The sequence below is a fragment of the Leptosomus discolor genome, chromosome 6, assembly GCF_034619465.1.
Source record: "Leptosomus discolor isolate bLepDis1 chromosome 6, bLepDis1.hap2, whole genome shotgun sequence".
Lineage (NCBI taxonomy): Eukaryota > Metazoa > Chordata > Aves > Leptosomiformes > Leptosomidae > Leptosomus > Leptosomus discolor.
Genome location: NC_141396.1, coordinates 24,782,213 through 24,805,342, shown reverse-complemented (window position 1 = coordinate 24,805,342; position 23,130 = coordinate 24,782,213). Strand labels below are relative to the sequence as shown.

Below are 23,130 nucleotides of genomic sequence, written 5' to 3'. Positions count from 1 at the left end.
TAATTTCCTTTAAAACAATTGTGCATTATAAAGTAACCCAAACAAACCAAGACCCTTAATACATAATACAATACAGGCTGTTACATTTGATCTGAGCAAAAGCCAACATTGATGACCTATTTGCTTTCAATAGATATTCTTGAGGCATAGAAATACTCTTTTCTTATTGACCACAGAAACTCACATTGACAAATAGCAGGAAGACCACCAAAACAGTGTCTAGAAGCCCAGGCTATTATGACAATCTCCCAGCTTCCTATTTTAAGAGTTGTGTTTAATTCTTCTAACACAGATGTGGGTTTAGCATCGTGGCTCCCAGATTTAGTTGGCTTGGAAATCAACAGCAGCAATGGGTGGCTAAGGCAAACCCATGGGCTGGGTTAACTTGTGCCGAGTCACTTGACTGCAGAGAAGTGACCAAGAGAACTATACCAACACTCCTCTCTACGTGAATTCAAAGCAGCAGCAACCCTGCAGAAGGTGGCAGCAATCACAACTCCATATGTAGTTGTCAGGACACACTGAACAGTCCCGCAGTCTTGGCATGTTTCCAGCTTGAAGTCTTTACCCTGGAGCCTTTCAGAACAGGGCATGATGGTCACTGTATATTATCACGAGTCCTGATGCCTGCATAATGCAGTATGAAAACCTCTGGCAAAACAGAGATAGTTACACTGAAAATGTTCTTAAAGACATGTGCAGTAACTCAAGAGCATACTGTTAATCACTTCCATACACATTTATCTTTCTACTATGTTCTACTTTAAGAGATAAGGCAGGCAGTGTGCTTTATGCAAAGTGACTGCTTGCTCTCAGGTAGGCACTCAAATAAAATCCTGGATGATATGAGTAAACTGATATATCCAGCCAAGATTCTATTTCCTCAAAGTGCATACACATCATCCACTTTGGACAGACTAAATCTCTGATGTGATTTCAAGAGGTGGCGAAGTTCACAAGTTTTTGTCTTCCCAAGACAATGCTGTGTCCTGTCCCATCCCTCCTGCTTTCACTACACAAAGTTTATGCCTCCACATCCTTTCTTTTAGAAACACAAACATGCACTCATGCAATTTCAGGCCTTACTATGAGATACAGAACAATACCTATGCCACAACTGAGTTGTAAATAGTGGTCACGTGTTCAACTGGGGTGTCAGGGAAAAGGGGGATAACCTAGTACAAAACACAACAGTATTCTTAACAATTAAAAAAAGAGCAAAATTCCCCACTCACTCTGAGCCCTTATGAAAAGGTTCTCCCATTCTTCAAAATAAATCACTACTACCATCCAAAGCTATTTAGCATGCTACTTTCAAACCAATCCCAGTTACTACTACATGCTGGCAATGAAATAACTCTGCACAAGAAAATACAAGATAAGATACAGGACACCGTAAGTAACAGAGAGAAGTGCCAGAAAACATGCCAGTGGGCAGAATTCCCTCAGAAGTACATCCTGATTGTTGCAATTTTATAGCACTGTTTTCATCAGGAATAGCCTGAAAAGCAGTCTACACAACAGCAAACTGCTTCTTTACAGACTTAAGACAGATACCACCTTCCAGTCTTATTCCCCTCCTCCTGCAGTAGTAACTAAGACAGAAAGGTCATTGGCTCCTCCCTACCATTTGCATGTCAGAGGCAGCAGCACTACCTATGGGGAATGAGTTCTGGTTCTTATAAGCATGGCACACAGAGACACATGACGAAGTCTGGCTGTCAACAAGCCAGGATGGCAGCAGAAAGCCTTCCGGCATCACATTAAGTTTGGAGTTTAAGGTCCTTAAGATGGACCAGTAATCCAAGGACCAGCTCTGCAAGGAATATAAAATCTCTCAAGGCTTTATTTTTCAATAGGGAAAATTCAGTAAATGCAAAGCTTTGTTGCAAAAAATAAATTTGAAAGTGAAGGAGAAGCAGTGGTTGGTAAGTTGATGATCAGAGCTGGTTACTTATGATCTTTACATGTTATCTAAAGTTTTCAGAGAAGCATCACAGGTAGACACTGAAACAACAACTCTGAAAGTACTCACAGAGCATGCTCAGAGCATCAGCTAATTCTCTGTCATTGTAACCAGCAGAATACTTAAGGTGTTCCAGGTAAACATGTAACTTCACAAGTTACAAATACTAGACCAAAAGAAAGAGTGGAGGACATAAGCTAGTTTGTCTTCCTCATAACCTTTAATGGTCCATAAGGCTTAGTCTGGTATACTTTTGTGACTCCAAGTTGTGAATTGGGATTCAAGTACTTAGAAATCCTCACCCACCTCCAAAACCAGACATCATAACAGGGTTATTCAAGTGATGTTCAGGTGACTACCACTCATTCCGTGAATGAGCACTAAGGAAGTGTGACAGGGCAAAGACCATTCCTTAAGTTCTTACAAAAAAAAGAAGAATCACCTGAATGGCTGTTCTACTGATTTTCTCTTAGCCCTCATATAACTTCCTCACAACAGGTGACGAACACACTGACATCACAGGTTCTAGGACAATTTTGCTAGTGGTTTCAGAAGGCCATCAAACAACACATCAGTAATAAAAGCCTGGTTTATTGCAGTGGGACATGGTGCCATGCCACTTGTTACAGCAACTCTGCATCTTCTGGCCCAAGCACCTGCAGCTATCACTAAGTTACTCAAGTAAGCTGAAAAGACAACTTAAAAACATCAACACTGCTGAATGGCTGCCAGTACCAGCAGAAAGGAAGCTGTTCTTAACGATAAACATCACCATTATAAAGGTAACAGTACACAAAGTATTTTCTTTTTTCACCTTCCTTTCATTCCCTACAGTCTTCCATTTTCCCCTTCCATCCTCACTGAATCTTGCACTCTATTTTTCTATTTTTAAAATTAAAATCAGTCAGTCTTCACAAGATGACAAGGTCAGTAAATCACTATATAAATGAGTGTGATGCAAACAAAACATTTTTTATATATATATATACACACATATACATCTGCATATGAATATAACTGTAAAAATGGAGTACCCCAAGGCACACAGGAATCACTTATCAGAAGAAAAAAAAAAATCTTCCCTGGAAGCTGTTTAAAACAGTTACTTGCATCAATTCCTGAATCGCTACTGCTAAGTCGCATTAGAATGTAAAATCACACTCCCACAGTTTTCTCCTCTTGAGATTTACAGTTAAATTATAAGAAAAATACTTCCTGGTTAAATTGGACAGATAATGCAATACAGCTTTTATCAAACCAATAAATATGTTATAATACATAAGCCTCTGGCCCTAAGATACTTCCTTCTCCAGGTGCTGGCAGTTTATAAATAAATTAGCTAATTTGTACCATAGAAAAAGCTTCATAGCTAGTACCTAGCTTATCATTAAAACCTTGCAGTCACTGTATGACATCACAGACTAATGAGTCTGGCTCTCATTTACACACTGTTTTCTGGCATCTCAGTACGGTCCGTCCCTTTATTTCCTACATAACTGATCAACTTCAACAGCTGCAATTCTTCTCTTGTAAATACAGAACATATTGCACAAGACAGAATCATAGTTATCACTCTTACAATAACTCCACATAGCATGCAGTTTAAGTACGACAAGGCTTAAGATGCTTTGCCCTGCAGCCAGCAAAAGTTTGATTTCAAAAGCACTGTACAATAATTAGATTTAAACCACAGAATTACTTGAAGTACCACATTCATTGACTGGCAGAGCTTTTACTGCAATAGATTAGACTCATTACTTAGAGATCGAAAAGCAGCTCAAGATTCATTTACCTCTGGTACTAGAAATTAATACATTTACTTCTCATTACAGCAGTGAACGAGACGTGCAGACAAGAACTTCTGCATCTCCAGCCATGCCAGATACCCTTCTGGACTAACGGGGAGCAGGAAGTGTCCTAGCTGACTCAAATCTCAATTAGAGACCAACATGCTAAAGCCTCCTAAATTCTTCTGGGAAAACCTGGAATGCATGTTCTTAGAATTTCTTCTCACAAACAGCTTGAAATGGCAACCCCTGTAGCATAAACATGGAAGACAATGGATAATTCAGTATTTCATTTCAAATAGCCATGAGAAATCCTAAGATGTTTTCATCTACTTCTGCAAAATCTTCATCTCCAAGAACAAGAAGATCTGAGAAAATACTTATCTTGTTTAGCATAAAAGGTCTGAAAGCCAAGAAGCGCTTTCTTACTGGCCCTCCACAGATGTCATGAATGGTCTTCAAGGAATCAAAGGAGAAAGCAGTAATAGAAAAGACAGACAGGATTCAACAGCCTGCAACTATCCTGTATAATACCCTGTATCCTTACAAAGCAAAAGGCAATGAGGGAAGCATGTTTTTCAAAATCTAAGTGTTTGTACACTGCTGTGCATAGACACAGAAGGTAACTTTCATAGGAAGGTACTATTTCCCCCCCCCCACTTCTACCCTTTATTTGATAGCATGAAAGTAAGTAACACTCCTTTTATAGTTTCTTTGCATCTTGCTTAGAATTTAAAGGACAACATCTGCTAACTGCACAATACAGCTTTTTCTTAAGACTTTCAGGGTTTTGTTAATACTGTTTTCACATCAGGTATATTCATGATGGCTTGGAATTTCAGATAATTGAAAGTATTTTATTTTGTATTACTAGGAACAACCACATGAAAAAAAACCCAAAGAGCAACAAAGCTGCTTCCTGTTAGGAGGCAAAAGACTCTACTTTTTAGTTGTGCACTTTTAGCATGTGTCACTTGTCAACCCTCACAGCCAGCAGAGAAAAACCTGCTAGCACTCAGGACATTTTCCTCCAGAGAGAATGTATTTTATCAAGGATAACACATTAGCCAAATGTCTCCATAAGTTTTCACAGGTAGGTGCCCATCAGTATTGACAAAGTTAGTTACCAGCATACATTAGTTAAGATCATATACAGATAAAGTTGAGGATAACAGCTTGGTCCTCTATAAGGAAACATTACTTTATAACTTCACATGTTAAACAGAAAAAACTATGTTACTACAGAAGTACTTCTGCAGGACAAGTCAGGCTACTCAGTTCTGAGTAACGTTCTATTAATAAAATTCCATCTTTTTTAGTTGTTTGCAGAACAGCTCTCTCCTATAATCTAGGTAAAAGCCTTTCCATCCTCAAATAAAACATCTGCATGACACCTCTCAAGACACAATCTTCTCCTGAATCAGCATAATTGAGCATTAGGCTCTAAAAAACTATCTTCACTGCATTCATTAGGTCTTTTGAGTCTACTCTACTGGATTATCTATTTAACTTAAATCACAATTTAATCCAGTGTTATAACTCACAATCAAAGAAAGATTACTTTAATCCAGCTATAAAAGCTTGAGCTCTTGAGCTAACATGCAAGATAGCCCTATTCTAAAGCTTCACCTGTGCCACTGCTGCTGCTGACCCTGCAGCACGCCATAGCGTAGACAAGACTCATCAGACTCTTACCAAGGCTTTAGAACCTTAAGCACTGCTTTAAACCTGCATTTTCCAGTCAAGTCTACTCTAGTCAAGAAATACATACATTGTAGTCAGGGCCTCAAGCCAGCTGTTTTTTCAAGTTGTGTCAACTGAACAGCAGAAGGCAGGTAGGTGGGTAGGAGAAGCTAGTGCCAGTGAAATAGAAAGGTGAGAAAGATTTTTTCCCCTCCTTCAGCAGATGAACAGTCCAACACTTGCCATGTATGTTTCCCACTTCCCCAAATTATTTTAAGCTAAATATATTTTAATACTTAACTCTGCAGAAGAGCCTAATAAAAATTATGACATAACAGGGAACAGCGTGAACTGTGTCCTATACCACAACGGTACCATCATAGCTGGCTTTTTCCTTCCCCTAATTATGAGCAATGAAACCACAAAACCTATGTTAAGATCTTATCGATTAAGGTCCCCTCATGGGAAAAGTTCAGGAACAGCTGTACAAAGAAATGAACACTGCTCACCTTGAAGTTTCCGAAGTAGCCACAAATTTAGAAGAGAAAGAATTAAATCTGTCCATCCTGACACAATATTTGGGCCTCGTCTATCACTTGTGCTATTTTTATTAGTGACTTCCTAATCAGCACTCTGAAAAAGCATTTAAATTGACTACAAAAGTAACAAAAACATACGGTATACAGTTTTCACTGATGCTAATAGCACCTCAGAAGTATAGAGTCTGAATACAAACTGCTAATTTGGGCAAAAGAACCTTGAGAGTTTAGCTAAATTATACATAGTGTGATCAGGTTTTATATAGATTATATGTTACTGCCTCCCACTTTCATAACAGGACACTTCTCACTACCTCCATGGAAGCTGCTAATCAAGTATTTACTATAGCTTTTCCCTCGAGCTTTATACTGATGAGGCTAAACAAACACCGATCTCAAAAAATGTCTTCAATGCACTCGTAAATCAGCATTAAAAGCATTTTTAAAAAAACAAAACACCCCTATGCTTTGCTATTGTTTTCACTAACTGGGTTAATCTGTTCTAGATTATGCTGCTTTTGGAAAAGCCTGAAAAGTATTCGGAACCCCACACCTAGGAAACAGAAAGACAGGCATACAGCATAAATACCAAACCTGTCCCCTCTGGTAATAACTACAGAGGGAACAGGTGCTGACAGAAAGTATAAGCTGGATCAAATAGAGCTGTGATGGAATTTAGTAGATCTACTAAGAAAAATATTTTTGTAGACTAAGTACTTACTGTTTTGTGAATACGAATGAGTTAAAACTGCAAATACAATATAAACATTACTTTCTTGTAGTACTACCTTAAAAAACCTCTAAGCAAAACTGGTATTTTTACTTCTACATAGAAGTCAACGTATCAACAAACTACAGAAGAAGAAATACACACTCATACAGCTCCTTACGAGCCATAGCTGCCATCTTAGTTTGAAATGCAGTTCAAAGTCCTGTTTCCCTGTTGCTATTCTGCTTCTACCAAAACATTTGTCATTATACCTCTGCTATTATCAGCCCTAATTAAGAATTTAATTGCCCTCTCTACTACAGTCTAACAGCCTATTTTCAATAGAGTGATATAATAAGGTAATACACAATATTCCCTATAGTAACCCCTCCTGATGAAACTCCTTCCAAGAAAACTGTTTAAATTTAATATTACGAAGTTAGGGGTTTTTTCTCAAAATGTAGCATTTCAGAGTGTTTTATTAAAAAGCTACCGAAAAGCAAGCACTCTACCTCAGGACTTAAAAAGACTTGAAGTAAATGGGACTGCTGGATCACACAACAAAGTAAAACTTCCCAACTTGTAAAAACTATATGCAATGCTTATCTGTGCTATTTTTGGCCACATTACAGCGCCACCAAGAAACAGTGCCATAACCATAGCTGTGCCGTAAGCTGGCATTTTGAACTCTGATACTAGAAGCTGGTACTTTTGAAGTTATCATGCAGTCTGTGTATCTTCGTCTTTGTCTCCAATGAGGCCACAGTCCCTTGCAACTGAAAGATACCACTGCATGAGCTATTATATTTTGGTCTGGTTTGCCTGAAGAAAGCACTAATAATCAGTTTACCTCTGCCACCCAATATATTCTAGCAAAGGCTGCTAAGAGATGAAAGGCTTGACTTTCATATATGCTATTACACAACAGTTAGCTTTAACATTAGGGCAATCATAGATGCTAAGCAGACCATTTTTTAAAGCTATTTCTCTATGACAGTATCTCAGATTTTATACCCTATGAACACAATTAACTTTCAAAACACGAACCAGGTCATGGAAGAAACCTGTTACATATTTAATAGAAGTGGAGAGGAATTCTTGGAAATGTACTGGAGTTAGATATCAGCGTTTCAGTAAACTAGAAGGGGAGAAAAAAGTCTATAAAAAAATTCCACTAGGTACAAGAAAAGAGCAATTTTGTCAGTCTGAGAAGCTATTTGAAACATTTATGATGGAATGTGTTCTGCCTAAGTGTTAATGCTGTATTCCAAAGTGGAAACCAATGAGATTATCAGTGCAAAAATATATTGGGGGTAATCAAACAAATATGAAGCCACTTACTGTTTTGCTTGATTTCATGCAGGTATCATTCAACTGTGGTATTTTTACAGCAGGGAAAACATTTCAGCTCCGAGGCTTCCTGCAAAGATTTCTTCAGAACATCATATGCCCATCTTACTACAGTTTTATGTAACAAATAGAATTCATTCAACTTAAAAATATATTAATTTATAAATTCTATACTTCTAATACTGATTTTTTTAATCAGCTTTTTCATTGTAATCCTGACATCAAAATAGACTGTCTAGTTTTTAAACAACATAGTTTCAATAGGAACAGCCCAACAATACTTCTTTAAACCACATGGGAAGATGGGCAAATATTTACTGGCAGAAATCTAATCAGTATGTATGATTTGGGTTGAGGGTTGGGAGTAAACATAAGAACCCATCAAAACATTACATAGTTGACAAAAAATAAGAATACACCCCACCCCCCGCCTTCAGCACTTTCAGGAAAGAAGTCAAAGATATACTTAAGCAGAGCAGGGAAGATGAACCTAAACTGGATCTCAGAAACAGTCCTATAAGGTGCATTAGACACTAACCCTTAAACCTCTTAGCCCTCTTCCCTTTACCCCTCACCCCGGAAAAGAGGTAACTTTTCCCAGTTCTATCTATTTCTAAATCTCGCTGAAGGACCATAATGCCTTGAGAAAGTGGCTCGCTAGAAGATCCTTTAAATCCCCAACGCATTACCATGTTACAGAAGAGAGCAACCCTTTTATACCGCACTGCATAAAAGTATACCCCTTCATATATAGTTGCTGTAATAATACCTTGCTCTAGTTAAATTTTACTCGTATTTCTGAAGCAATAGAATTATTCTCCAAAAACATCACCTTTCAGATCCTTTCAAAATAGAATTTTCTTGGACAAAGCTATACTGATCTGAAGACCTTAACTGTTTTTTGAAAGTCTGTAAACACAGTCTAACAATCCAGAAGTAAGTTTTTGCTTTCTGCCATCCAAATCATTTAAGCTTTACCTGGGGAATGCTCCAATTCCTTCCCCAATCCCTTTCCAAAATTGTTCTAGAAACTAAATACTTTATTTAAATCTTGAAAACAGTCTTTAGTAAAAGCAGCCTAATTGAAAACCTAATTCTGCCTACTAATTTGTTTTCAAAAGGGTAAGGAAACAAGTTTACAAGCAAGTTTTAACATCACATGAACATCCATCTTTAAATATACCCCTCAACAGACGAGGTGCACACTCAAGTAAGTATAACGCAAAATTGATAAACATATATTTGTGAACTTTACAATCATCAGATTACTTAAAACTGGTTTTGAGGCAAGTCTCAAACTATGAACTAGTTTTAAGTGATATTTGTCCCATAAGAAAGTATGACATCTGACTTCCGGGGTGCGGGGGTACACAACACACAACCGGGACGGGCACAACACACAACCAACCAACCCACCCACCAGAACAATACACAACCCCACACTAATACAAAAAGCAGGCAGAAACAAGAGTTACTTGCCTTTGCACCAGTTTAAGAAAGGCAGAGGGAGAGAAGTAGGAGGGAGGAAAAAACATCATCAACAGCTCTTTCTGACCTACTGCCAAAGTTTTAAAATATCAATGAGCACGGAGTGACAAAGTCAGAAAATACAGTTTAGTTAAAATGTTGAAGATACCGGATTGCCCTGATTACTAACACACTGAAGGTAGTACTAAATAAAAAAAAATTCTTACAGTGTTACAGTGGTCCAATGCTCAGTACCTGGAACAGGACTTAAATACTCTTTAGCATAATCTTTGTATTCACTAAATCCAGAATTCAACAGCAGAGCAGCTGCTCAGTGCCTGGTCTGCAGAACTCAATGAACAACAAAAGGTTACCTTAATTCAATGAGATAATCAGCACACTAATTTACCCACTACCAAGAGTTTTCCAACCATCTGCAAGGCGGCAGAGCTAACTGCCTATAAAACAACTGGTAGCAGGCTGACATGTCCTCACATCCCTCACGTCAATGAAATTTTATCTCTTAGCAACAGCTAAAAAGAAGCTGAACTTCCAGAAATATTTGAGATGCATCACGAGCCAACAACTTCTTTATAAGTGATTTTGATTGCTACTGATCTCCAACCAGATGTCTACTCTAATTGGTAAATTCTATTAAATACATACTTAAAAAAAAAGAAAGAAAAAAAATGAAGCTGTCGTGGCTAAAGAAAGGAATAACAATGGGAGTCATTATAGCTGTACACATAAAAGACAACAGCTAACCTTATTTAAAGCTGCTGGCCTCACGATGATATCAGTAACGGTGAAGTAAACAAAATGCATGTGTTGTGGGGAGAGAAAAATATTTGCCATTAAGGCTGTTGTCAGAAAGTGAAAGGTAAGACACAAGCCTGCTAAAAAACAAGATAAATATTTTTGAGAGGAAAAGCAAAATTAGAGATTCAAGGTTAAATCCACGTTAGCTACTAAAACTATTTTGGGATTCCCTCCCCTGCTACAGAGGGGTGACAAAGTTACTTTTCTTCTCTTCTACAATTAAGAACACTAAGATATTTCTAACTTAACCAACTCTAAGTTAAAATAGAAAATTTTAAGGCATCAAGCTTTACAGGTAAATTCCATACAAAACTAAGAAAATCTAATTCATTTGTTTCAGTGAAATTCACTTGTAATAACAAAATATCAAGCAAATTAGAATTTTGCCACCATACAGAGATCAGGAAAGGGAAAAAGCTTGTCTGTAGCTGTATTAGTAGCTCTTCTCTAGAAATCAAATCTTTCAAAGACCACTTCAAAATACATCCAAACACAATATTTAGAAAGGAAAAATATAAATCACTAAGATTCAGGTTTATGTTAGCAGATTATGGGCAGTTCTGTTTAGAACCACATACAGAAAATTAAATATGGCATGTTTGCACAGTAAAGCCTGAATATCCAGCTTTTTTGTTCTGTTTTCTTACACAGAACAGAGCTGCCAGCTGTCAAAGTAATTTTCTCAAATAAAGTCAACTCCAGCAGGTTTATTAACACAAAGCAAGATAAATCAGTTTTATTTCTAGTGTAACTGAAAATTATCAATATCTTTTCCATAACAGGCTGAAGGTGTCTAATAAACATGTTGAAGATGTTACGTACGGCAGCAGAGGTATGAATGAGAAAGAGGTACTAAACAAAATTCCAGTACTTCCCTCTCCCACCACTAGTATCTTCTAGGAGACATAAAAAAAAATCTGTCAATCTTGGGCTGAATAGCAGCTGCAATTATTTCCTTAAATTCACAAGCAGAATTGAGGTACCATCTTCAATTCCGAGCAGTATAGGAAGTTGGGAACATAGGGGAAGATTCCTCCAGTGGTTTATTATTTGAAGTAAAAGACTCCTACCATCCACCTCATGTTCAGAAAAGCTGAAAATATGCCTGCAAGATGAACAGCTACTCACTGGTTTTTAAACACAGTGCACAAATGCTTGAAGTGAAAACAACTGCCTATCACCACAGACATTCTAAGTGGCAAGCCCAGAACAGAATTCATGTTTTCAGATTCCTAGTTCTTAAATAGTTTTCAATGAATGTAAAAGCAGGAGTAGCTAAAGCCAGATTTTTTTTTTTTTTAAACAGCTACTGCATTCCGTGTTTTATCCAGAGCAGAACATCTTTGACTTTTAATCATGAAAGAGTGAAGTTAAACACATAGACGTAAAGAGGAAGGATTGCTTGACTACAACAGAGGCTGTCACCTTTACAAATGTAGTAGTTTAAAACTTGTTTTAAGAACGTTTAGAAACATTAAAAGACATAAGTACTAATAATTTCCTTCCTAAAGAGTATGTCAGACAGGCATGTCAAGTGACCCAACAAGAGGAATTCTTTAAAATGTCCACAGAAGAACAATTCACTGGTTTCTAAGACAGTATGAGCTCCAATACTTATTCATGTAGTTAAACATATGCATATACAAGTACAGTGACAGACCATTCTGTATGCACATAGCATGTGCTATCTAAATTCAGAACTACCCTGCGAGTGGTTTTCTCTAGTCATTTCTTGGCTGATGTAGCTATAATTTTTAGACCTTCAGAAAACATCTGTAACATCTGAAACATCTGAATGAAAGCTTGCTTTCCTGAATCAGCAGAACATGTGCCAAACATGTCAAAATAAACAGAAATTCTTTTTACTACACAATTTCCAATATTAGAGGAGCATTAACATTTGTAAAACAGCATTAACAAGTTTTCAGTGACATTCAGTTTTCACAACTGGATAAAGAGGGAAGAAAGCTGGACAGTTCAAAGCAGAGCAAGATTACTCAGATCAGAAAATACCATGTTTATGTATAACCCCATTTTTTATTACATAAACCTCCATGTGTATATTTATAAACTGATTAATAACCAAAGACTTACCTGCAGGAGTCAATACCCTGTTCTCTTCCTCCACCACACTAAATTATTCTTGTTAACCTGACTCCCCTAGCAGGTATAGTAGTGTTCAGAGGACAAAAAAGAAAAAAAGTAGGAAGTGAAAGCTGAGTATCTTTTCATTTTGGAACAGCAGCCTCTATAGGCATAGAACTTGTCAACTAACTACTACTAAAGTTCAGTGATTATAATGGAGATTACTTTGGTCTTGAGAATTTTTTTTCAGGCTCAAATATCACCTTTTTCATCACCCTTTAACTGTATTTTTGTAGAACCCCTTTGCTAATTACTACTAATTATCCACTAATCCTAAGCACTTTAAAGAATTCCACAGTACTTGCAAGTTTGGCATCACTCACATTTTCACAGATCAATATAAAGGACAACAGTTCTCCAAGCAGCACTAGATAAGGTATCCACACAACATAATGGTGGAACTTAAATGAAGCCTAGCAGGTTTCAGACCCAGCCTCCTGGGTCTGGTATACAAAGCTGAAAGTCCAGCAACTTTAAGTTCTTATTTTTCCAGATTTTGGGAAGTCCAAAGAAAGCAGAAATCAGGATGTTCACTATTCTTATGAAACAAACTTTAACAACAAAACCCAAAAATAAACATACTGTGATTTCTCCAGCAATGGTTTTCCCAGGTGAAACTTCCATCCCTCTTAAAACTTCTTTAGCTTACACTGTGGCTATTTGATGCAGCTGTCTGGAAATCTTGATCATCATAGTCTTCCACAGAGAAACTATACTTTCTGTTTTATTAGAGGAAGCAGATAAACTTTCAATTCAAGTTGAAATAGAATACTCTAGGCTGGGAGAGACCTCTGGAGCACGTACCCCAAACCACCACTCAAAACAAGATCTAACTCAAATGTTCCCTCAGGTTGCTCAGGACCTTGCCTAGTCAAGCTCTGACCACCTCTGAGGATAGAGATTCCACAGCCACTCCAAGCCCCTGTTCCATATCTCTCCATCCTCACTATAAAGGATTTTCTCCTTCATCTATCTGGAATTCCCTTACTGCAACTTGTGTCAGTTATCTCTCATCCTTTTGCCATCTGACAAATAGCAGTCTCCATCTTCACTATAATTACTCTCCAGATAGTGCTGGAAGAGATGCTTTAACACAATAGTCCTGCCCAAAGACAATAAAAATGCCACACAACTATGATAATTTTATCTTGACTATACTGCTTTCAACTGTTACTTGTAACTACTTATTTGTTAAATAAGAACTATGTGTATTCAATATCTGAAACATGGGTGGCACTGACATTTGTCTCTTACTGAGCCAAATGCAAACACTGCTAGTTAATGTTGCCATGGATACATGGACATTACATAAAAATTAATTCCTAAAACTGTAGTCAGTCATCGGAAAACACAGAGCTGTGAAAGTGAAGCCAACTTCAAAACACCACCAGTAATGAAATTAAATGCTGGAAAGCACGTGGAAAGTGTGTGGCAAACTTACCACAGCTTATGCTAGCCCTCACTTCTATTAAGGATTCTTCCTAGATGAGGAAACATCAGCCATGCCTCCCAGACAACTTTGCTGAGATCATACACAGCCTCTCCTGTGCCAGAGTCCTGCTTCTAATTAAAAACAGAAGTCGCAAGCCTACTCCACCTAGTACTACATTAGTTGGTAACTGTCCCACAACGGGAGATAAATGGGACTTTGCTGCTTTAGAGCCAAAACACTCGAGAAAGCAGAAACTCTGCAAAAATGCAAGACACAGAGTTAACAATTTACAAGTCTGCAGTATCCCTCCTCTCAAGGACTTTTTCCTCACATAACATCTTCTCTACAGCACAACCTGAAGTCATAACACCGCCACCAAACCTAGAACTACATGCAGCTGCCCTAGAGTTACCTACACACATATCCCTTTAACAGTTCACACCATTCATTTTGTAAGAAAGCTGCCTGTGTTTGCAAATTCAAAACTTTAAGCTGTTCTGCAAGAACCTGGAGAGGAGGGAAAAAAAATATGGAAAAATCAAAGGGACACCAGCTATAATTTCCGTCAATGAGGAGGAATATAAGCAGACAGGGAAAAACAACAACACACACACAAATGATCTTGCAACTGAAGGGAATCACACTAGTTTAAAAGTTGATTTGTCTCTTTCTTATCAGGTAACCACAAACGACTGCAGTGGATCTGTCATCTTAGTGGTACCTGATTTGATGTGCATCATTCTCAAAATTCTACAGCCACAATCAGAGCCCTAACAGTTCTGTTCCAGTACGTAACAGCAACCCCCTCCATTTGGTTCCAGAAAGTCCTAGTGCCTCAACTTGAGACAGGCCCTCACAATCACTGGAACTATCGTTCTGTCCTTATACACAGGCAAATTTTGGACTTTATGATCTTAGAGGTCTTTTCCAACCTAATGATTCTAAATATAGTCCTGAATACAGAACAGAGTTGCCCTTTGAAAGAAGATGCTAACAGGACCATAAATGCATTCAATGTTGTAAAGAAAACTTTTACATCAATTGGGTAAATTTTCTTTTCTCAATGCCAGCTTGAAATTCTTTCAAAAGTGACAGTCTTTTCACAGCATGGTAAGGGTTGGAAGGGACCTCTGGAGATCACCTAGTCCAACCCCCCTGCTAAAGCAGGTTCACCTACAGCAGGTTACACGGGATTGTGTCCAGGTGGGTTTTGACTATCTCCAGAGGAGACTCCACAACCTCTCTGGGCAGCCTGTTCCAGTGCTCTGCCACCCTCACAGTAATGAAGTTTTTTTTCCTCATGTTTTCCTCATTTCCAGCCACCAAATTGGAAAACTACAGTGGATCAGTGGTTGATCTACACCTGGAGATCTTTCTCAAGGGAAAGAAAAAAAAAAGGCAAACAACCTCAACTGCAAGTTATCAAGGTTTTTCATCACCTGTTTTATAACAAAGTTCCTGCAACAACAAGAAACAACATGGAATTTATGGCATTTCAACTGCCACAGAAAAAACACCCAAGAGTCAAGATTATCACTATTATTGAACACAGAAGAGGAAAGACTTCAGATAGGTAAGGATATAGCACTGAGAAAATAGGCAAGGTAGTTCTCCTTATATTTAAGGCAGACTTCTGGCGTTTCTATATTCTAGAAAGAATCTTGACAAAGGAGATGTGCAGGTACTGAGTAGTTAAAGAAAAACTAATCTTGCAGGAAAAATGCAAAGAGTAGAACCTCTAACTGCGGTTTAGGAATCAAACATCACTCCCAATTAAGACAGAAGAGTTCACAGAAAATAGCATAAATGAACAAATGCGAACAGAATTGATGGAACTACACAGGATTTCTTTAACTCATTGCTGTCAGTTTCAATACGGAACTCTCTGCAGTACATCACACCAACTAATTTTGAAGAGAAACTACCATGAGAATCAAATTTTAGCAAGGTTTAGGATTAAACAGCTTGCAGTATAAGGTTTGGAATCGCCCTTGCAGTAAACAAAAATCATGAGCACATCATGCGGAACTATGTTTCAAAACATCCAGCTTGAAGAAAACATGATGAGCATGGTCTTCGCTGAAGGTTCTATCAGGAACTGCAAACAGATGACCTGTTTGTAGAAACTAAGTCACTGACATCAGAACCCAACCTTTCCCCCTGCCCTGCCTTATGAAGGAGCAGACCAACCCAATGTAGGAAATAGCAGTTTTTAGTTTCCCTACCTCCATACAATTCAAGAAAAATTTTACAAGCATGCCTCTTGGTTTGATCCAAATGTGCTGAACTGTAAAATACAAAAAAAAGCCCCGAAAGCCCGATACATCTATCTACAGCGGTATGAGCAGCTTCTCCATGATACAGGATGACAACACCTTTCCACTTCAGTTTTACCTGCTCAAAAGACGGCACAAATCATTCTTCAATTTCTAGTAAGCGCCAGTATGTCAAGTGTGAATAGAATCTATTTGTAAGTGTTTTCTTGGCTTATGCATGGAGTTGGTACTTTTAGCATTTCAGAAGCTACAAGGACAGCAGAGAAATGAGAGGGAGCAGCAGCACCTAGCAGTCATCCAAGAACCTCAAGGACAAGAGCTACATGCACTGAGGCACAGGTCACCCTTCCAAGAAATAAATGTATCTTGTGATTTGAGATAATGAGAAGCACAAACATGAAAGTTAGTGTTTGTCAAGTTACACTAACATTCCTCAGTCTTTTGCCACCACGAAGATATTTCGAGGGGGGAAACACCAGTTGTCTCTAATGACAATAGTATTTTATGGATTGACAAACAAAGTTCAGGCCTAGATTTCATTTTTCTTTTTTCATACCCCTGTCTACAGTCTCTTCAACTGTAGCACTACAGAACCTCTCTTACAGAAACTTACCTATCCCAGCATTCTGGTGCTCAAACTCACTCTCAGGAGCACAGACTCCACATAAAGCCAGCTCCAAAGTTAGGCATTATGAATATCCCCTTACTTGTACATCAGTAAGATACATGGTGTAGCACTACCTTTCTGACTAACTTTCCTGCTTCTACTCAGTGCAAAGTCTAGAGGTCAGAGGGAACAAGGTAGAGCAAGCAAAGAAATCTTAGCCAAGAGCCTCTTGTTGCCTACCCACAGGAAGGCAGTAAGCTGAAAAACTGAGCAGGGAGGAGCCTGAATGCCAAAAAAGCAATTCTCTATAGATTGGCCCTTTGCCTGAAAGACAGAAGGAGGAACACCCAGTGTCTGCACTGGCACAAGCTGCATACCAGAAAACTGAAATTCAGCCCATGCCAAGTTTGAAAAGCTAAATGTACGTAGGCCAGTGAAAACAAAATTAGATAGGAGATCAAAGTATGAAAAATTAATAAAACAAGTTGGGTTTTGAATGAAAGTCAGCTTAGAAAGACAAACCGAAAGTGAAAGGGGGATAAATAAAAAGCTTTCATGCCAAGAATCAGATGGAAACAACTACTAATACAGTTGCTGAGCTGTTCAAAACAGTGCTTGGGAGAACCAAGAAAGCACAGTATGGATCAAGTCATCTCCATTTGCACTGCATCTTTCAAAGTATACTTTAGTAATTATTCTGAACATAGCAACGATGTAACTACTGACATATACTATACATTCCCACAGTCCTCTGAGAATGTTACAATGGCCATTGCCTCTTCACCTTTAAAAGCTGGATTTATCCTTTTCAATTATGTTTAAGAGGAAGTAAATAAAGAGCTGTCTACAGCCTACAAACATCTGCTGCTTCAGGTTCACAGTCACACAGCATTTGTTGAGAAGGCTAACTCCCAAGATCTAGTAGGTTTCATGCAGTTCCCAAACTGCAGAACCTTCCTAGCGCTTGTCCAAGTGACAAGAAAAACGAGGAACAACACAGCACACGCCCACAGAAAACACCACCAATACTGCCATTCTGCAATTGACAATTAAAGATAAATTAAACACCCATTTAAAGACTAACCATAACTTTTAAATACCACTTTACTGCTACATTTCCAGAGTTGTATTTTAATGCATCAACGGCTTATTGAAAAGCTAAGTATCACTCAACATATTCAGGTTCATTTTCCTCTCTGTTCACAGCCTCTCCTACTATATTATCATTTTTTACACTGAATTTTCTGATTAACATACTCATACAGCTCTTTCTAGAAGATGCTGGGTGAGAAGGTGTGAAGCACAAGAGAGAAGATATCTATGCAAGATACTCTGAACACAAGGAACACGTAAGAGCAGTTAAATTGTTAAAACTATGCACTGCAAAAGATCAAACTACTGAGCACAAATTTCCTTTTCTGCTTTCTTGTCTGTGGGGAGGGGTTGTTTTTAATTGTAGGAAAGAAAAAAAAAAACCCAAAAACATTACAAGTCTTCATCCAAAAGGACACCACTGTTTTCAGTTTCCCTTCACCGTTAAGGAGGCTTCACCTCTGGCTGGAGGCTGGTCCTTTAACACACCAATTTAACTTTTTAAAACGGGCATCTTTTGAAGTGCTTTGATTCACGTTACCTGTCCACATCAAGTAAGCAACTACTTTAATGTAACCACAAGAATATTTAGGATAACTGGGATGTCCTTTTGAAATGCTATTTATATTACTCATTACACTTTATATGATGTACAGCCTAGACACTGTATAGCTGATGACAGCCGCTGACCTTCCAATGGAATGTCCTTCCTACGAGCTTTGTGCTTGCATCTCTTCATACAGAAGTGAAAAAGCAATCTGCCACACACAATAGGGAATGGAAAGAGGTGGAGGAGAGAAGATTTAAACAGCTGCACTGCATACTTCCTCTTCCTGTAACTCAGAGTTGGCACATCTTCACCCAAATCCAGAAGAGTCAGGATAACACTTGAAGGAAACGTACCATTTTTACACAAATGCTTCCTTCCAGGCCAATATGGATACAGATAACAGGAGGAAACACAGCAATACAAGCTGTATTGCTGTAACTAACTGCAGCTATTTCTACACCTAATGAAATCAGAGGACTAGATCTAGTTGCATTGGATCACCCAGTTAATACGAAGACAAGAAAAGCAGCTCTATATCACCAAGACCAGGAGGAAAGTTTCACACTTGCAGCTCCCTGTTCCTCGTGACTATTTCATCGAATGCAAAACACTCAACACTTCCATAACATAGTCAAGGCTCCAAGTCTGCAAAACCAATTTCAGTGGCACCGCATTGCAACAGTATCTGTCTTCTCAGTGCACTAGACACTCTGATGCCTGGGGGTGGGGGGAAGAGTGGAGGGAGAGAAGAAAAAACCAAACCAAATCCCCCACCCACCCACACTAAAACAAAAACCACAAATAACCCAACCACACACAGGGAGTACCCAGCAAAACGGGTTCAGAGTCTGCATCTGGTACTGTGAGTGTGAAGTTCAGATTGCCAAAAAGAGCGCTCTCATACACTTGTAATGCACTAAATCTTGTAACTGTCTCATCCTGACGAGACATTAATTACGCACTAAAACCAGCAAAATTACTCAAACTTCTGCAGTCATCTGAACAGATTTCTGCACATCCTCCTGTTCTTCTCCTCAAGGGAAGTCAACAAAAGACATACTTGACCTTCACCTCAAGTATTTAAAAACAAAAACCTCCAACCATCAAAAACAGCCACTCAAACAAAAAAGCAACTCTTACTTGTGCTAGCTATATAACCAGCCAAAGAAACTTTAAACTACACTAATCTCTTCGAAGACTAGCATTCCCAAGATGCCAGTTGGCTGAATTTTATTTTATACAATTCAATAAATAATCTTGACATGCCCCATACTTCCAATAAAAACAGGCGAAGTTTTCCTGCAGTGTTGTTCTGCTTATTCATGAACTACCATCAACTTCAAATGAACATGCAGTCACATCCCAATAACAGACTCCTATTTACAGTTAACAGTCAAACTGTCCTTTAAGTGTATTTAAAGCCATACAGCTTCAAGACCAGCAAAAATCCCATATTTAAACCAAGTCTATATATATTTGCCCACTAACCTGTGCCACAACTAGTAGAACTAAGGAGTATACTACACTGATACGCAGCTACTGATTCACCAACCTCACATCAAAACTATTTTTGTCAAGAAAAAAAGCGTATGCCAAACAGTTTTTAAACACACAAGTCACATTGCTAATTTTAAGGCACCCAAATGAAAGCTTACTTCTTGCCAAAGCACTTGCTACAGAACAGATTTGTTTGGCTAACTTCTAAAACACAGATTTATCCTTGTACCAGCATTTTAGTATGGTAGTAATGGCTTTTTCAGCACCATAATCCAACTAACATTGCTTGCAATGGATGCCAGTCCCAGCTGGTAGCCTAACAAGGGAGATTTTTCTTTCCATCGAATTCATATGAAGCATCATAGTATTAAACTATTTCGGCTCCTCAGTACTCCAGTCTTCAAATTTTTCATGACACTAGAGTATCAGAATTACAGAAGAATCTCTGAAAGTACTTGAATAACAGACAGCTTTATCACTACAAGTAATTAAATCTTTATAATGTATGGCTACAGCAGTAATCACAGTAAGCAACACTTCTGAATTTGCATTCTGATTACTGAGCGTGAAGCTTCATGCATCCTTCAAATACTTGATAAGTCCAATCTGACAGAAATAAGATATCCACATATAAAAGCAATCATATTTAATACATATTTAGAGAAGCACACACACACACAAAAAAATCAATCTACAGCTACCAACATTTGTAGTGTCACCTCTCACAGTTCCACAAACTAGTGTTCTTGTAGACTTCATTAAATACTTCTAACACAAGTACTTTCTACTGTGCACCCTCCAGCACCTCACAATCAACTGCAGGAAAAAGGCAAGTAAAAACCATCATGCAGTTCCTAGGAGGAGACACTAATGGCACCTCTACAAAGGCAAAGTTGTATGGGTCATTCCATGCCAAAAAGAACTGCCACTGAGAAAAGAATAAAAAAGAAAACCAAACCACCAAGTTACAAATATTCTAAGTAACCCAATTCGAATAGGGCAGATAGATTCCACACCCCCACAAGTACAATGAAAATTCAAAACACACTTAACCATACTAAATGGGGAACATCAAAGAATGCCTACAGACATGTCTTTGACGCTATCTTTTCATAAAGAAAACACTAATTCACACCCCCTTCTCCCTCGAGGCTTAAACTGTGTAAATAATTAACCTGAAAACAAGGCCCAAGCAATAGCAAAATAAACCCATATAGGAAGTCCAACAAAACTGAAAAAGGATTCTGCAGTTTAGCTCAATTTGTCACTCTGACACCTTAACTTATATTCCTAGAATATTTACATTAACTCCAGTTCCTATTAACTGTAGTTTTAAAGCTATGTATCTACAAACAAATGCCTTTAAAAATAGTAATTCTAACAGTCTTAAAATATCAAGAGTTCTACTGGTAGTATTTCAGGTAGTGTTCAAACTAAAAGAAAATCAGTATGTCCAGGCTTAAAATGAAGGTAAAAGGCCACAATCAAATCACACAGGAGATTTCAGCAACACCAGTCTGCCAGACAAGACAGAACAATCTCACACCTAGAAGAGAACATACAGCTGTACTCTTCCCTGCTGCTCTGTTTAACTACTGAAAATCCAAAGAGCAAACTATCCAACACAGAATGGCAGGACATAGGGAGTTAAGTAAAATTCCTTTACCAGAACTGATTCTGCATGGATCTTTGATATGCATCCTCACTTATGTACATTTAAATGGGCAAATAAAGAACAAGAAGAATCATTATTTTTGCATTAGATAAATAAACAAAGAACAACAAGAATAATTTTTGCACTACTACATTTGCTCTCATTTTTCAGACTTACCTGGTCTTTTTCATGGGGTAGAAGGCTGACAGGTGGAAGAGAAGATGGGAAAGTGCTGGAGTATTTTGGAGCTCCTTTGCTTTCCAAACTGCCATAATTCAATCTATACTGAGGTCCATCCTTCAGTAATCTCCCATTGTTCACAGCCCGTTTGGCCCCCAGACGCAACCTCTGCTGAAAGGCAGGATTGTTGAAAATATTCGCAAGGTCATTTTGACTTCTCAAATACTTCTCTATATTTTTCAGGGAGGAGCCATTTGGTTCTTGAAGCCCTTCAATTGCTCTTCTCAAGAGTTTATTCCAATCCACATTACGAAGCTCATTACAAGCTCCTCTAGATCCCTTAACAGATTTAGGAATAGTGCCAGGCTTAACAGCTGAAAACCGTCCAGGGTTATCCGGGTCCTTGTAGGACGCAAGGCCTTTGTTGGTAACTTTAAGAATAGAACCATCTTGAACACTAAGTTCCAACTGTTCCGAAACAGTCTTCTTATCTAATCCATGGGAAGCACAAACAGCATGACATATTCTCTCTTCGGAAGGCCTTTGCTTTTGCTTTTTAACTTTTTGTATAGCTTCAAGAATCCACTCCGTATAAAGAGGGTTGGCAAGTTTTACCATGGTTGACCAGTAATTGTTTCCAGCCAAGGGTTACCCATAGAGGTTCCTCCTTATCCTTTTAGCAGATCTTTCAGAGGTTGTTCACACCTCAAGCCCAAATCAAAGGATTCCACACACAGCAGCAGTGTGTGGAGGCATCTCAAAAATATCCATCCTGAAGAGCTGGAAAAAGGAGGGAAATATCTGCTGACCGAAACTTCCAATTACTTTACTGTTATGGAAAGGTAGAAAGGATTCATTCGTGATGATACTGGTACATCCTTACAAGAAAGTTTGTTGTGACCTTTGAAGAGGAAAAAAGAAGAGGCAGGGAGAGAATACAGTTAATGCTGACGTAGTAAAAAGAAACAGAATGCATTCAGACACGCATTCATACTGTAGATGCTGCAGTATGCAAAAAATTTTTGTGAGATTATACGAAATGTTTGCCAATTCCCACCCCACACCAAACAAGTCATAAAATCCTTCCACTTCTCACAACATTCAGTGCACTTAAGTTTTCTTAAATTCCATCATCCCAACACTTAATCTACTACTGACTTATTGGACAATTTCTGTTCAGCCAGAGATCTGAAACTATTCTCTAACACAAACTGCCTACAAGTCATTTCTCAACCCACTAGTATAAGAAAATTACTCAACCCACTAGTATAAGAAAATTACTATCTGCGTGGATTATACATGCACTAAAAAACCCAACAAAACACACAAACCACAAACAAAAAACAACCCCCAACTGATTAACACCAGATTATTAAC

General features: G+C 38.2%; 1 protein-coding gene across 2 annotated transcripts in view; it reads right to left on the bottom strand.

Moving 5' to 3' along the window:
• The window catches only part of KAT6B (lysine acetyltransferase 6B), a 105,766-nt gene extending 83,395 nt beyond the window's left edge, over positions 1-22,371 (bottom strand). For both annotated transcript variants that reach the window (XM_086467481.1, XM_086467482.1), the window contains exon 1: positions 21,751-22,371. In XM_086467481.1, coding sequence (XP_086323607.1) covers positions 21,751-22,371 — 621 coding nt within the window. The remainder of the gene's footprint in view (positions 1-21,750) is intronic.
• Between the last annotated feature and the right edge of the window lie 759 nt (positions 22,372-23,130).